This window comes from Diabrotica virgifera, chromosome 1 (assembly GCF_917563875.1).
Source record: "Diabrotica virgifera virgifera chromosome 1, PGI_DIABVI_V3a".
NCBI classification, from domain to species: domain Eukaryota; kingdom Metazoa; phylum Arthropoda; class Insecta; order Coleoptera; family Chrysomelidae; genus Diabrotica; species Diabrotica virgifera.
Window position 1 is genome coordinate 265,617,561 of NC_065443.1, and position 17,514 is coordinate 265,635,074.

Sequence of the window (17,514 nt, forward strand, 5' to 3'; positions counted from 1 at the left end):
TCCCCGTTTTACCATTGTTTTACTGGAGCGACTTCCGTTCTTATACTATTCATAGTTTCCACGTTTAGTCTAGAGATTGACCGGTCATCTTGGGAAGAGGAAAATACTCGGGCGGATCATCCTACATTGTTCCAAGGAAGCTTTTCCTGGATTTTAGTCGCTTTCGTGGCGTTCGAGCTGTGTATAGGGCATGTCGCTCATCCGCGATCTGTGCTTCTCTATGTGCTCTGCAAGGCCTCGGCGTATCGAGGGTTCTACAAAACCAGCTGCTCTATATAGATTTGAGAGTGGCGTCGCTTTCATGCACCCCGTTACTCTCCTGCATTTTTGATTTAGCGCGGTATCAACTTGTTTGGTGTGGGCAGATCTGCCCCAAAGGAGGGACGCGTATTCAGCAGTTGAGAAACACAATGCCTGTGCCGTTGTTCTTAAGACGCCAGAACATGCGCCCTATTTACTTCCCGTTAGCTTTCTGAGTTAAGTATGCTGTTCCTAGTTGTTACTTTCCCTCTCGTTTTTATGCAATGTTATCTGTAGGCGAGGGACCGGTCCAGAGTTACTCTAAGATATTTAGGTTGGTTTGTGTATTCTAATGTATTAACCATTCCACGAAATTTTGGTTTTTTGATTAGCTTCCTTTGCGCGAAGGTGGAAGGCATAGACATGGGTTTTAGAAAGATTGGGTCTTAGCGACTTCTGCAAGTAGTATGCCGTCATTGTTTTAAGGCAGTTTCGAGTTTCTCCTCCACCTCCTCAAAACTTTTTCCTTGAGCACCTATTGCGAGATCGTCAGCATAGAGAAGGTTCTTGGTTTCAATGTGGGTTCGTCGTTTGTATTATCCATATGTAGTTTTACTTATTCTGTGAGTGTCATTGGCTTATAAGTTCTTTCCTATATTGTGAAGATTGGGAAAGATTCCTTTGAAATCCGCAACGTATGTTCCAAAAATCTCAATCTGGATGTCCTAATGTTCTGTTATTTTGAGCATCCATATAATCTACATTAACTCCTGATTAGTTAGTCTTATCGTTTTCTTGTTCTTTGGTCTTATCCATTCTCCTACTCAGTGACGGCTGGTATGATTTTGTTCAGGGGGCTCTCTATAATTTCATAATTTCGTGGGCAAAAACGGGGGCCGTGATCTATAATTTCATAATTTTTCAAAGAATGTTCTACACTTGTTTTTAAATTGGGCATTTCATTGTTTTTACTTCGTCATACTTTTAAAATAAATCTAGATATTATGTCTGGAACCTTTCTTCCATATTCTTTCTTAGTTCTTTTACCTGTAGTGTCGGACCTTTTCTGTCGTCCATTAATGCCTTTTTATTGTTATTAGCCTTATTTGTTCTGAAGAAGTTTTCATATATTTAGTTCATTCCTTTTATTATATTCCTTCTTTATTGATACACAATTTCTAGATTTTTGAAGTTATTCTTCTTTAGGCGCGATTCGATTGAGAGTAAAATTTTTCATAAATCTGCGCGCCTGCGCACACAGACATAGTTCGGTGCTAATCTTTCAAGATAGGTATGTATGTATCTGTATCCGCGCAAATAAGTCATTAAAGGAATATATTAGTGTTTTTAGTAAATGTATTATTTATTATAATTCTTGTATTTTTGGATTTGTGTTCCTCTGTAGTAAAATAATAAAATATTATGTAGGTCTAACATTTTTACACTGTCTATTTGTCGCCGTGTTGTGTAATTATACCCGAAACTTACGTGTCAATTACAAGGACCTCGCTGGAGTAGTTGGTAGGGCGTTAGATCCGAGACGGAAGATCACGAGTTCCAATCCTGGGCGATTCATATTTTTTTTTTATTTTTAGTTGTTTTAATAAAAAAATTTTGAAAGTGGTAGATAAGAAAGTTAGTTTAATATTTAAATAAAATACAAATAACCTGTTAAGTATATTTACTTCGTTGAAATTACCTATATAATAGAAGAATAACTTCTTACGTGAGTACAAAGTACACGCACATTCTTTTTTTGATAGTGCTCTTTCTATTTCTTCTTAAATGTTTTGACTTCTTTGCTTCAATAGTTTTCTAGTATTATTTATTCTAGCCGTTGTTTTCTCTTTTTTGTTGAGTGTTTTTGAATTACTTGTGATGTTTTGTTGTTTCTTTTCATCAATCTTGTGAAATTCCTTGTTTATAAATGACAACGGGTAATCATTTTTGGTTAAGACCTGTGTTAGCACAGATTTTTTTCTTCCTGAAATGCACTTTCATCAAAATTGGTGTTTTAGGCTCTAACACAATGATTTGATCATTCTCTTTTGATATTTACGTTGTAGTTTGAGTGCTAATTTAAATATCTGTTGGTGTGGGTTGGTTTTCTGTAAACCTTGGTAACATATCCTGTATCCTTTTTTTCTTAACAAATCCAGAAAAGTAAATAAAATGTTTTTTCTTTTTCCATTGTGAATTCGATTTGTTCTCCTTTACAATCAATCAGAAATTTTTTCAATACTTCTGGTTCATGAGGTCAAATAGAGAACACATTATATGTACCTACATGACATTGTTTTGCTTTTGTCTTTTTAACATAGTCTGTCCACTCTTTGCCTCTGTTATTTATGATTTTTTTTTTCTATTTTCTGCTTTGTTTCTCTGGTCTAGACCTCTCTTTTTGGTGCTTGATTAGTTTGCTTCTGATTCGTTTAATTGTTTTCATTTTATTTTTTGTTTTGTAAGCAGCATTTATTAGTTTTATAGTAGTATTTAGTATCCATATACATTTTGACTTGAATAATTTCAGTGTCCACCAGCTAAAATATGCATTGATTTGGTCAACGATTATGAATGCAGATGCCCGCCAGGCTTCTCAGGCGATGACTGTAGTATCGGTATAGATCCATGTGCTCAAAAACCCTGTCATAATGGTACATGCGTTATTGACAAGATTACTCATGAAGCAGTCTGTAATTGTAATCCAGGATATACAGGTTAGTATTTCGTCCTTCTTACATATTTTTACTTTTAATTTATATTTGAGTTATAATATATATCTCTATATAGTCTCTAAAAGTTTTGTGCTTTATTTTATATTAGAATTATTTATGGTTCGTACAGTATAAATACCGTTGCACGTCATCCTCGTCATAGTAAGTGACATCATATGATAACAACACAAAATATTTAAGTCCCTAGGTCTATTCCCTTTTAAAAACCATAACTTGTTTGATTTAATTTGTATAAGTGGATTATAAAGCGTTTTTATGAAGCACACGTTTATATGAAGTATTTGTTTTGTTATATATGTATTTATTGTTTGGTTATCTACTTTGACGTAAGATTATCACTTAATTCTTGTTTTCTATTTCTAATGTTTTTATTTATTTACATTAATATTAATTTATTTTGTTGTGTAATTCACTTCTGCAATAATTGTGTGATATATTTGATTTAAAATGAATTCGGAATTTTTTTTGTACTTTGGCATAATGTCAATTTATATCTCTGACGTAGATAATGACGTACAACGGTATTTATACGGAACCAACCATATTTAGTTTAAAAATTCTTCATTTCAAAGAACTTTATTTCTTGTTTACTTGTAGTATTGGTTGCCTACATTTCGACATAGATTTACTTGTGCTGTTAGTCTAGGCAACTAATATTTCATATAAACTGTTTGGGAAACACAAAAATAATAAAAGAAGTGAAAGAAGTATATTAAAGTGTGTAAATGTATTTTAATTTCCTTAGCTAAGCGCTTTCGACATAAAAGTCATCTTCAGAGCTAATGGTCAATATATAAAAAGTACCGGCTACTTAGGAATGTATTTTCTTGCATCGCATTAAGAAATTTTTAATTCTGGTCCACTGTACAACTCCGGCTGATGAAAGCTAGTTTTAATTTTTAATTTTTCAATGGTAAAACAATAAGAACAACCACTGGGACGATACATACATATAAAATTTTTGGCATGGTACAGGTTTTACCCAACCATTTTGAAGTGATATGAGCTGGTAAGCTCATAAGAGTCGCCAGCTCATATCACTTCAAAATGGTTGGGTAAAACCTGTACCATGCCAAAAATTTTATATGTATGTATCGTCCCAGTGGTTGTTCTTATTGTTTTACCATTGAAAAATTAAAAATTAAAACTAGCTTTCATCAGCCGGAGTTGTACAGTGGACCAGAATTAAAAATTTCTTAATGCGATGCAAGAAAATACATTCCTAAGTAGCCGGTACTTTTTATATATTGACCATTAGCTCTGAAGATGACTTTTATGTCGAAAGCGCTTAGCTAAGGAAATTAAAATACATTTACACACTTTAATATACTTCTTTCATTTCTTTCATTCATTTCAAGTGTGTACAAAACCTATCAGTCTTTCAACAAAAATAATAGGGGAAATTTAACATGTTTGTAGGTCCTCTGTGTAAAGATGATATTGATGAATGCAAAGAGTCCGATAACAAGATTTGCAATCACGGAATTTGCGTCAACTTCCCAGGAAGTTTTCAGTGTTACTGTAAACCGGGTTACACAGGGGAACATTGTAACTTGGACTTCGATGAATGTCTGTCGATGCCATGCAAGAATAATGCTACTTGTATTAATCTAGTCAATAATTTCGAATGCCGATGTCCGCCAGGTAAGAAATTTTTATATAACTCATTTTCAGTACACTTTGACCGGTATAGGTATAGACGTAAGCTGCACGCGAACCGGAGAAGGGATGTAGAATTCATTTGGGGCTTAAATTACAAAGTTGTCATGGTTCTTACAAATACGAGGATATATTGATATAAAACTAGCTTTTTATAGATGGCGTTACTTGATACCGAATTGCTCTCGGTTTTGACATTTGCCATTCATGACGTGACGTCGCACAGTGGTGAATTTTGCCTAAAACCTGGCCAAAATGCAAAAATTTAAGTTTATATATTCCGAGAAATTTTATATAAATCTTGCTCTGTAGGTTTCTGAGGATCATAAACGGCTGTTGAGGGTAAAACAATACAAGCATATCACATATCATTTATATTGGTGTAAAGTTGGGATTGAACGAAAGCGGACCGAATAAAATTAAAGTGTGTTTTACAATTGATGCATTGTTAGGTTTTCGTTTAAAACTAGACGTATATTATTTTGTTATTTTACAGTGGAGGTATTTCTGGAGGTAAGTGGAGTATTTTAATATACTTTTTAGATTCTTTTTCCTAACATAAACTTTATTTACAACATATTTACAAAATGATGGCAAGAATGTTCAATCGTTTTCTGTTTACCAAGTTTTAAAATGGGAAAAGTAAAAAAGTCAGCTTTGGCCAGCAAAGATTTTTTGCTTAATAAATAATTCAATATGTATATAAATATTCCTCAAGAAATCATCTGCGACAAGTTGCAAACTTAGCGGAATTCTTCATTTTAAAAAACTGTAACATGCTGGAGAATTTCTACATTAAGAGACTTTAATGTTATGGTCAGTTAATAAAGTAGAAACAAAATATGAAGCATCTGATCCAGTAAATTAACAGTTTTTTTACACAAGAACCGCCGTTTTTTGTTATTTTTTTTTGCTTTCTTCTTCTTTTTTATCTTTAAGTCATTTTACCTTTATGTAGCCCTATCTTTTTGCTTTTTATTTTTATATTATTTAATAATTTTGGTCGGGTGAGTCCAATAATTTTGCCTTTTTTAAAAATAAAATGCATAAACGTTACTTTCCAAAAATAGGTAGGGCAACTCTTAATACATCTTAATTGTTTTGTAAATGGATCCGATTAATTATAATAATTACCTACCAATGTATGGCTTCTTAACACAAAGTTTCGTTAATGCATTTCATTTTTAAAAAATTTAAATTTTTGGCTCACAAAACCTAAATTATTAAAATATATAAAAATAGGGGAGCAAAAACATAGGATTATACATAAGAATAAAAGGACTTAAAGATAAAAAAGAAGAAGAATGCAAAAAATAACAAAAAACGGCGGCTCGTGTGTAAAAAAACTGTAAATTTACTGGATCAAATGCTTCATATTTTGTTCTTACTTTATTAACTGACCACATAGCATTAAAGTCTCTTAATGTAGAAATTCTCCAGCATGTTATATTTTTTTTAAATTATCAATTCCGCTAAGGATGCAACTGGCTCAGATGATTTTTTGAGGATTATTTATATACATTTTGAACTATTTACTAAGCAAAATATCTTTGCTGAGTAGACTTTTTTACTTTTCCCTTTTTAAAACTTGTAAAACTTAAAACGATTGAAAATTCTTGCCAATATTTTGCAAATATGTTGTAAATGAAGTATATTTTACGAAAAAAAAAGTCTAAAAAGTATATTAAAATACTCCACTTACCTCCAGACATAGCATCCACTATAAACTAACAAAATAATACACGTCTATAGTTCTAAATGAAATCCAAACAATGCCCCACTATTATTGTATAACGCACTTAATTTTTATTTAGTCCGCTGTCGTTCAATCACAACTTTACACTAATATAAATATGTATATGATCTCATAGGCGCCCATACCCATGGGCACGGCCACGGCCCCCCTAGCTTTTCTGTTGCTTTAAACTATAGATTGTCATCCAAAGTATACAAAATGTAATGTGCAACATCTTCACGTCTGGCCCCTCCCCTCAAATTTTTTATATGGGCGCCCATGCATGATATGCTTGTATTGTTCTACCCTTAACGGCCGTTTATGATTCTCAGAAACCTACAGAGCAAGGTTGATATCAAATTTCTCGGGGTATACTTATAAACTTAAATTTTTACATTTTGGCCAGGTTTTCGGCGAAATTCACCACTGTGCGTCGGTCAATAATCAGAAGCAAACAACTTTTTTCTACGGCCGTGCTAAAACAGCCACTTTCCCGCACGCCGTGCGGGAAGGTAGAATACCTTGTAATATTGCATTATAATAATATAATAGAATACATGCAATAAACTAATATTTAGATATTATTTACTAATTTATTTCAAATTTATCTTATTGTCTTCATGTTTTAATTAAATTAACTCGATTATTTCATTCATAGGAGATTCTGACCAATAGAAAGCTACAGACCTGCAAATTAAGGTGATAATTTTTGATAATCTCCCGTCGTTAAGCATATTACGTCAGATGCCCTTCGTTGCTACGAAAAAATACATTCAGTGACATTAATGACAAATGTTTTAAAAATTATAAAAGTGATGACTTTCAACCGTCAAATACATATTTATAACAACTGTGTGTTTAATTTCACTAATTGGTACTTACATATATAAATGACAATAACATTTTGGTTTTGAACAGTTTTATTCATGAAATAATCGCAACAAATTGCACTCGAACTCTAAAATTAATATAGAATTTTTGCCCTCGTGACACTTTGACATAATTTCACTCGCCTTCGGCTCGTGAAATTAAAACTGCCAAAGTGACACTCGGGAAAAATTCAATAATTTTAGAGCTCTTGTGCAATTACTACTGATAATTCAATGAAATAAAATTATTTTGACATAATATTCAAAAGTCAAATCAGTAGACAATAACAATGGTTTTAAATCGTCGTCATGGTAACCAATTAGATTGAAAGTTTGGTTTTGACAACCTCGTCAAAGAAATAATTTGTGTATTGTGTATTTTTACTCCTAAAAAAATTGATATAACTCTATTTGTTGTGGCTTTTTTCCAAACGTACGGCCCTAGAAAAAATATTTTTCCTAACTCATGCGGAAAGTGTCTTCGTCGTCGTTCTTGTCAACGGCAGTCTCGTGCGAGAAAGTATTACTTTCCGCACTAGTTTTGTGCGGAAAATAACTATTGTGCTTTCGGAAAAATAGAAAAAATCGAGTATCGTTCGGTGATTAAGTTTCCCCACAAAAAGGAACAAACGAATGTGCAAATCAAAGCCGACTTGGACGAAGTATATGGTGAGGCTGCACCTTCGTTACCGACAGTAAAATTTTGGAAAGCTGAATTTGTTCGTGGTCGTATGAGTCTTTTTGATGATGAGGGTCCCGGGAGGCCAAATGAAGTCACCACGCCAGAAATGATCAGCAAAGTCCATCACATGATTATGGCAGATCGTCGAATCAAGCTCCGCGAGTTAGTAGATGCCCTAAACATTTCCTACGAACGCGTTCACACCATCATTCACCATCATTTGGGCATGAAAAAGCTATCAGCGCGATGGGTGCCGCGTTTGCTGACAATCCACCAAATGCGAAAACGTGTGACCACTTCGGAGACGCTTTTGGCGATGATACGAGGCGATCCGAGTGACTTTTTTCTCCGATTTATCACCGTTGATGAAACCTGGGTGCATTATTGCACACCGAATACCAAAGAAGAGTCGAAACAGTTGGCGCAAACGCAGCGAAGGCCCGCCGAAGAAGGCAAAAAGTGCACATTGTGTACAAAAATGGAGAGTACTACGCAGCATTATTGAATCAATTCGATGCCGAATAGGGAACTTGCACATTTTTTTTATTACATAATAATGTTTAGTTTTGTATAAAAATGAGATTTCCAAAATTTTACGCTTCAAAAACTCATAATAACTTAGAAGTACAAATTTAAAGTCTTCTGTATTTTAAAATAGTTCAAACGACCGTGACGTCACACAATTTAACTATATGGTCCCGTTTATGGTTATAATTAGGTATATTCTTCTTCTTCTTCTTTAGTTTATTGTCCGCCACCTACTTGGGTATACCTCGTCGCGGAATAAAGGAAAAATATTTATATTCTATTAACATTATCGTACCAGTTTGTTGACATTGGAGTTTGATATAGTTATTAAAGGAAAGGAAAGAAGGTTTACTACGGAAAATAAAACTATTTTGTAAAAGTATAAGTTTTCTATGAATAGTTCAAACGATCAAAAACACTTGTAACGTCACATAACTGAATTTTCTACTGACGTTTATAACGTCTAATTTAAAATTCTGTTTACTTTGTTGGAAGAATTTAAACATATAAACGGATGACGTCACGACGCGTTTTGGCCTGGCTGGAATAATTTGAATTTTTAATCGTCTTTAGGGGCCAAACGAAAGCCAAACAAAACTTTTTTATCTTTGATACATGTTTTAAATTTTGTTCTGTTGTGATTTATAACATTTTTTTCGAATTTAAAATTTTATGGAAGTTCCCTATTGCGTCGCAAACGCCCCGGTTTGGCACGCAAAAAGTGCTCTTTCACCAAGACAACGCACCGGCTCACCGATCGGCCGTCGCCATGGCAAAATTACACGAATTGGGCTATGAATTAGTTGAACACCCACCGTATTCCCCAGATCTTGCCGCCAGCGACTTTTTCCTGGTTCCAAACCTAAAGAGGTAACACAGACGGGGCGGCGTACGTCGACTGAACCCCCGCTGAGATGTCGATAGCGACGCATCCCTTATTATACTTTGATGCAGTAACACACACCAGATGCACTTAAAATTTTCTATGCAGCGGCTTTCTGGCGACATATCCTGGAACCCATCCACCGCCAATCGGTTTTATGACTTTGACGGCATATCATAAATGCGTGTATCGTGGTGCAACACAGACGTTTCAGCTGTTTTCTAGCGAATTCTGTAATGAGTGTTGTCAGATCGTGTTTTTGTGATGGGAAATACACATGTAGAAAAATTAATTAATGAAATTCAGATGAGACCAGCTATTTGGGATATGCGCATTGATGCATATTCAAACAAAATAATAAAAAAAACCTTATTTATTATTATTTATTATTTTATTTATTTATTTATTATTTTATTTATTATGCTCTACAGGCCTTGTATTTACAATTTTAGATAATACAGTTTATGCTAATAATTTATATATAATTTTATTTGATGTCTATGTAAAAATTGCTGAACTATGGTTCTCCACTATATCCTATTTTTCAGCTCCTCTTTCCAGTGTGTAATTTCCATCGATACTACACCTTCCTGAAACTTTCTTGCCGTCTTTTTCTTGGTCTACCTCGTCTCCTAGTCCCAACTGGTCTTCTGTGCAGTACCATCTTTGGCATTCTTCCCTTATCCATCCCCTCGACATGACCTGCCCACCTGATTCTTTATGACTTTGTGTATCTTGTTACACATGGTTCCTTGTAAAGCATCCTTAATTCTTGATTGGTGCTTCTATGCCAGCCCTCTTCTCTATCTGTATTCTTTCCCCTGAAAATAGCTCTTAGCACGTTCCGTTCTCAACTCTATATCTTTTTTTCTTCTGTTTTATTTAGCACCCATGTCTCACATCCGTAGGTGGCTGTTGCTCTTATTACGGTTTTGTATATTCTGGTTTTCGTCTTTCTCGATACGTACTTTGGCTTTAATTTGAATAATTTTTTTAATCAATTTAACACCTGTATTTGCTCAGTGGCGTACCATAGAATGGAATGCCTCTTAGCGTTATAAATAGTTTTTCTTAGGTGATATGCTTTCCCTCATAACGGTGTTATTTCTTGAACACGGCTTTTTAATACTCACTAATAACTGCTGAAAAGATTATTTAGACATTCTTGTAAAATTAAAAAACATCTCTGGGCCTTTTATTATATTAATTTCGGTAATATAATGTGTAAAAAATCCCTTATAATTTCGTTCCTTTATGATTGGATGTATCCAATATCTGCGTTTCTTTTTTTCTTTAATCTAAGATAAAATAAACTTGTATTTATTACAAAAGACAAATCGTCATAACTTTCAGACATCGTATCGTACAGCAGCTAACACGCGACTAAATTTGGCAACAACGAAATACAAATACTTTAAATCGTAGCATAGCTGCCGCTGTTATACCGCGCCATGTGTTTTACGCTGCCTCGACGTCGATTCGACGCGCGCCGCCTGGTGTGTCCTTGCTCAAAAAATGACTCGGAGGACGCCGTTTCGCAACAATTGATGAAGTCGTCGCTGAGACTTCGGCCTATTTTGAAGAACTCGAGCAAACATACTATTCAGATGGGATAAAAAAATTGGAACATCGTCTTACTAAGTGTATCGAGCTAGAAGGGGGGTTATGTTGAGAAATAAATCGATTTAATCCCAAAAAGCTTGTTTTTTCTATCAAAGGCTAGTTTTATATAAATCCGCCCGCGTATTGCCTGATTTTTTTTAAATATTGCTTACATGAATCATTGTTTATAACGTGTTGCATGTATTTATTTCAAATTTGTTCAACTAATACTGCCACTATGTCTTGAACGTAAATACGTTTCATCAGTAAACACAATAAATATTTTTTAATTTCTAAATTGTTTAATCTATCTTAAATACTATAACTGTAGGTGTCATATAATGTTTTTTCCATCAACAGTTTTCGATTCCTATCTGTTTTTCTCCCATCGAAACCTGAGATTCCGAATTTCCAAACGCATACTTTCTTTGTCACCTTATAATAAAATTCTTAAACCAATCTCTTATGAACTTTATTTAAAATGGGCACTTGTTTTTTAGTAATATGAAAATTAATATAATTTGCCGACGTAACAGACCTTGTTCAACTGTTTAACCTGCCCCCCCCCCAACCTGCGTTACGTAATACTTGAACGGCCCCCAGGCTGTATCGTCGCCCCCGTTAGGTAAATTATTCTGATTCGTTTTTTTGCACAAACTTACTCAAAAAGAGGTTCTTATAACAAATCCACAGGGTGCCAGGCATTACCGTGGTCGAAAAATTGTTTACACAATTTTTTTTAAACCAATTCACAACAATAATTTCTTCACTTCGAACAAATTTTTTAGATCATTTTGGTCATTCTGAGCAAAAAATATCTCTTGTGATTTTTCTCTAAAATTGATTGTTTTCGAGTTATACGCGATTTAAAATTTGAAAAATGCGAAAATGACCATTTTCAAGGCTTAATAACTCGGTTAAAAATAATTATTATGAAAGTCAGAAAGTGACCAAATCAAAGTTTAAAGTCCCCTTTACAAGATCCTGAAGAAATTTTTGTCATTATTTTATCACTAAGCTGTTATTTTTAATTAGTAACAATGAGCGCCAAGAGCGTATTAGGCGGCCGTGAATGGTGGCGACAGAGATGTACCATTCCGGCCGTCCAATGGTGTATCTCACTGACACTCACATTGACGGCCGCCCAATAACGTTTAGCGCTCATTGTTGACAATTAAAAATAATGTCTTAGTAATAAAATAATGACAAAAAATTCTTCAGGATCGTGTAGAGGGGGCTTTAGACTTTGATTTGCTCACTTTCTGACGTTCATAATTATTTTTAATCGAGTTATTAAGCCTTGAAATTAGTCATTTTTACATTTTTCAAATTTTAAATCGCGTATAACTCGACAGCAATCAATTTTAGAGAAAAATCACAAGCGACCTTTTTTGCTCAGATTGACCCAAATGATCCAAAAAAATGTCCAAAGTAAAAAAATTATTTTTGTGAATTTATTTAAAAAAATTGTTTAAACGATTTTTTGATCACGGTACCGCCTGGCACCCTGTGGATTTGTTATAAGGAGCTATTTTTGAGTAAGTTTGTGCAAAAAAATCGAATCGGAATAATTTACCTGACGGGGGCGACGATATAGCCTGGACTAAAAGAAATTCCTGAAAATGCAACCCACAAATCTTAGATTATTTAGTATTCTCTTTATTACAATATTTATCAAATTATCTGTCATACTAGGCATAATCTCTTGAAATTTTTTAAAGTCAATAATAGGTTTATCAGCAGCTGCTTCTCGCTTCTCGTTGAGCGAATTTTAACACAGAGTGTATTATTTCACGAGCTTGTGCATTCAAAAATTTTGGCTTCACTTTAAACTGTTAACCCATTTTTAGATTAAATGAACAATTAAACAGTTATTAAGAATTGAGATTTTACACAAACCTTTTCAACGTCGCGAATCGGCCTTATAGTAAAACTATCCACATAAACATCTAAGCGGTTGTCGACCAACTGAGCTCTGTCCGCCGTAATTTGAAATTTGCTAGCGCGCACAGTATGTTCACGTCTAGTCCTACTTCGGTTCACCTGTACATTCCAAATTTTACAAATACATTCATAACTTTAGAACAATGTTTTTCGTAGGTTATGATGGGAAGGATTGTTCTTTAAATATAGACGAATGCGAATCGAACCCTTGTATGCACGGCGCTACTTGCATCGACGGCATCAACGAATTCACGTGCGTCTGTCCAGAGGGATTGACAGGAAAACAGTGCGAAATCAACATAGACGATTGCGAATCTTCTCCCTGTCAACATGGTGCTCAATGTATCGACGGCTTGAATAGTTACACTTGTAACTGTACAGACACTGGTTATGAAGGGCTGCATTGTGAGAATAACATCGATGATTGCCAGGGAGATCCGTGCCAGAACGGAGCCCCCTGTATTGATTTAGTGAAAGATTATACCTGTAATTGCTATCCCGGGTATAAAGGTAAGCATATTATTCAATCGTTTGGTACCTTTTTGATATTATTTTTACTTTTTTGCATTAAAAATGTATTTTTACACAGTTTATTGTGCCATTTGTATACTTTGATGTAGTACATATGAAGATCTTTACCTAACTGTTGCTAATTTTAGCAACAGAAGCCGCAAGAGGAGAAATATGAATTGCAGAGGATTTCAATAAAAGGCGAAATGTACGAAAGGAGATGCTAGAATTTTCTACTTTAAAACAGTATGACAATAACTAATACATTTTTTACACAAAGAAATATATTTATATGTATACAAAAGAAGTCAAAAGTCTAAATGAGAAATCCATAATTGACTATACAGGGTGTAACAAAATACAGGTCATAAATTAAAGTACATATTATTCTGGGACCAAAAATAGTTCAAATGAACCTAACTTACCATAGTACAAATATGCACATAAAAAAAGTTACAGCCCTTTGAAGTTACAAAATGAAAATCGATTTTCTCGAATATATCGAAAACTATTAGAGATTTTTTATTGAAAATGGACATGTGGCATTCTTATGGCAGGAACATCTTAAAGAAAAATTATAGTGAAATTTGTGCACCCCATAAAAATTTTATGGGGTTTTGTTCCCTTAAACCCCCCAAACTTTTGTATACGTGCCAATTAAATTATTATTGCGGTACCATTTGTTAAATTCAATATTTTCAAAACTTTTTTGCCTCCTAGTATTTCTTCGATAAGGCGCAGTTTTTATCTAGATGGCTTCTTTTTTAATATGTTTACATAAAAAATTTATGGGGGTTTTGTGCCTTTAAACCCCCCAAATGTTTGTGTACGTTCCAATTAAACTATTACTGCGGTACCATTAGTTAAACACAGTGTTTTTAAAACTTGTTTGCCTCTTTTTTTTTCGATAAGGCACCTTTTATTGAGGTGTGGCTTCTTTTTTAATATGGTTCAAAATATACATAAACGTGTAAATCATAAATAATTTTTCATATTACATTTTTACCAAGTCTCCATGTACTTAATTAACCATATACAAATGTGTGGTGGATTTGACAAAAAATATTCAAAATATCTCGAAAAAAACTGACTTTTCGAAAAAGTACTAAGAGGCAAAAAATATTTTAAAACGTTGTGTTTAACTAATGGTACTACAATAATAATTAAATTGGAACGTACACAAAAGTTTGGGGGGGTTTAAAAGAACCCCATAAAAATTTTAAGGGGTGTCCAAATTTCACTATAATTTTTGTTTAAGATACTACTGCCATGAGAATGCCACATGTCCATTTTCAATAAAAAATCTCTAATACTGTTCGATATATTGGAAAAAATTAATTTTCATTTTGTAACTTCAAAGGGGGCTGTAACTTTTTTTATATGCACATTTGTACTAAGGTAAGTTAGGTTCAGTCGAACCATTTTTGGTCCCAGAATATGTGATTAAATTTATGACCTGAATTTTTGTTGCAACCTGTATACTAGTTGAAAGCAATGCTAGAAGAAAAATAATGGATACAAAAGTATGCGGAGGACCCGAAATAGGCAGCAACCAATACTGGTGAAACAAAGATGCGAGAAGAAATACAAAAGTAGGAAAACCAAGTACGTCAAAGGAGAAACCAATTAAAAAAAGATGATAAAAACGTATAAGCTAAGAAACAAAGAAATGGCAAAAATGTTTGAGAAAAAAGTAAACGAAAAACTTAGAACAATAAAAGAAACAGAAGGCATTAATAATATAAACAACCTATGGAGAATTATAACTATCTACCACTGGAGGCAGCTAAGGAATTATGTGGAACAAGTAAAAAAGTCTCAATAAAGAAACATACAGCGTGGTAGTATTAAGAAATAAAAAAGCAGGTAAAAGTGAAGAAAAAATAATGGAAATACAGAAAACTCAATAAAAGAGGAAGAACTAGAAGAAGCAATAAAGGCGCTGAAGTATGGAAACGCTCCTGGAGTGGATAAAATAACAACAGAAATTATAAATAGCATGAGAAAAAGTGGTGAACAAGTATTACTAAAAATTATGAATAAAATATGGAAAAATGAAAATATCCCGGAAGATTGGAAAGTGTCACTAATAGTCATCATCATCATCATCAATGGTGCTACAGAACTATGAAAGAGCCTCGACCTTCCCAAGTTTATTACGCCATTCAGTCCTATACATTGCCAACCGTTGCCAGTTTCCTGCGCCTATTTTTCTCCCATCCGCATCTACACCATCCTTCCATCTGAGTTTTGGCCTACCCCTATTTCTACTTCCCACAGGTTGTGACATAAGGATTCTTCTAGGAGGGTTGTTGTGCTGTGATCTTGCTAGATGTCCTGCCCATCTTAGTCTTCCCATTCTTGTAAAAGATACTACGTCTTTACCACCAAATATCTGTTTATACATATCTGTGGTATACCTCGTAGTTGTACCTCCTCCTCCAAACACCATGTTCACAGATGCCACCGAATATTCCTCTCAGGATTCTTCGTTCAAATATAAGCAGAAGGTTTTCATCTGTCTTGGAGATGGTCCATGTCTCCGATCCATATGTCAACACTGGTTGTATAAGGGTTTTTTAAAAGGTATGGTCACTAAGTTTCGGTAATCGGTTTTAAAACGTCTTGCGACGTTGTCCGATGCCTAATTTCCATGACACTCTATCATCCCATTGGCCCTCTCTAAGATCTCTTGCGCTCATCGCCTTCGTTACTCCCTCTCTCCAAGATTTCTTGGGTCTTCCTCTCTTTCTGCGGTTTGGTGGTACCCATTGCATAATTATTTTAGGGAGTCTTGAGTTATCCATCCTCTGGACGTGTCCGTACCATATCAGCTGTTTTCTTTCTATGTCTGTTGTTAGAGAGCCGTCAACCCCCATTCGCTGTCTTATCTCATCATTACGTATTCTCTCTCTGCGTGACACTCCTACTGATCTTCTAAAAGCGGCCATTTCTACTGCCTCCAGTTTTCTTCTGTTGTTTTCGGTTATCCGCCAAGTTTCTGCTCCGTACAATAGACTGCTTTTAATAAGAGATTCGTAGATATTGTGTTTTCTTCTTTTTCCTATTTCATGATTCCACAGTACGCTGTTTAGACAACCTATTGTTTTTCTGGATTGTGTTATTCTTCTCTTTATTTCTTCATCATCTTTCCCCGTTGTGTCAAAAACGATTCCTAGATATGTGTAATGGTCGCAGGGCATGATGATTTCATTATTTTCTAATGTGATGTTCGATAGTTCGGTACCTATTGGCAGGTATTTTGTTTTTTCTGTATTAATTTCTAGTCCCCACTTTCTATATTCTTCTTGTAATTTCCTTGCCATGTACTCTAAATCATCTTTATCGTTTGCTATAACAACCTGGTCATCAGCAAACTGCAATGTATATAAGCAAATCTCTCCAAGGTCTACGCCCATGCCTCTGCATTTTCGTTTCCACTCTTTCAATGCTTTTGCAACATATATTTTAAATAAGGTCGGTGATACACAACACCCCTGAGGTAGACCTTTATTAACCAGGAAGCTTTGCGATAATCTGTTTCCAGTTTTTATTTGTGATGTTGACCCTTCATACAAATTTCTTAAGGCTTTTATTAAGGTGACACTAATATTCGTCTGTCGTAACACGTTCCAAAGTTTGTTTACAGGAACTGTATCGTACGCCTTCTGCAAGTCAATAAACATGAGGTGGGTTTCTTGATTTGTGCTTAATTTTTTTTCTATTAGTTGTTTGAGGCAGAAGATATTATCAGTACAGCTTCTTCCTGTTCGAAAACCGGATTGTTCTTCTTCCTCTTGGTCTTTGTACTCCTTCTCAATGCGGTCTCTAATTATTCGTCCATACAAACGGCTGAATGTACTAGTCACTGATATCCCTCTATAGTTTTCACATTTAAGCTTATCTCCTTTCTTATGGATCGACGAAATATAAGCAATTTTCCACTCGTCGGGTACGGGAGAACCATTTATAAATTGATTTATGCATCAAGTGACGGTTTCAAACAATTTTTGTGATCCACATTTTATTAGTTCGGCTGGGATATCCCCTGGTCCTGGAGACCTACCGTTTTTCAGTTCTTTTATAGCTTTTCTAATTTCTGTCACTTGTATTGTTATATCTTCTCC

General features: G+C 34.4%; 1 protein-coding gene across 1 annotated transcript in view; it reads left to right on the forward strand.

Annotated features, from left to right (window-relative positions):
* LOC114344625 (protein crumbs) overlaps nucleotides 1–17,514 on the forward strand; it is a 220,675-nt gene that overhangs the window by 139,493 nt on the left and 63,668 nt on the right. The window contains exons 8-10 of the mRNA XM_050650029.1: nucleotides 2,771–2,957; nucleotides 4,395–4,619; nucleotides 13,034–13,387. Of these exons, the coding sequence (XP_050505986.1) occupies nucleotides 2,771–2,957; nucleotides 4,395–4,619; nucleotides 13,034–13,387 (766 nt within the window). The remainder of the gene's footprint in view (nucleotides 1–2,770; nucleotides 2,958–4,394; nucleotides 4,620–13,033; nucleotides 13,388–17,514) is intronic.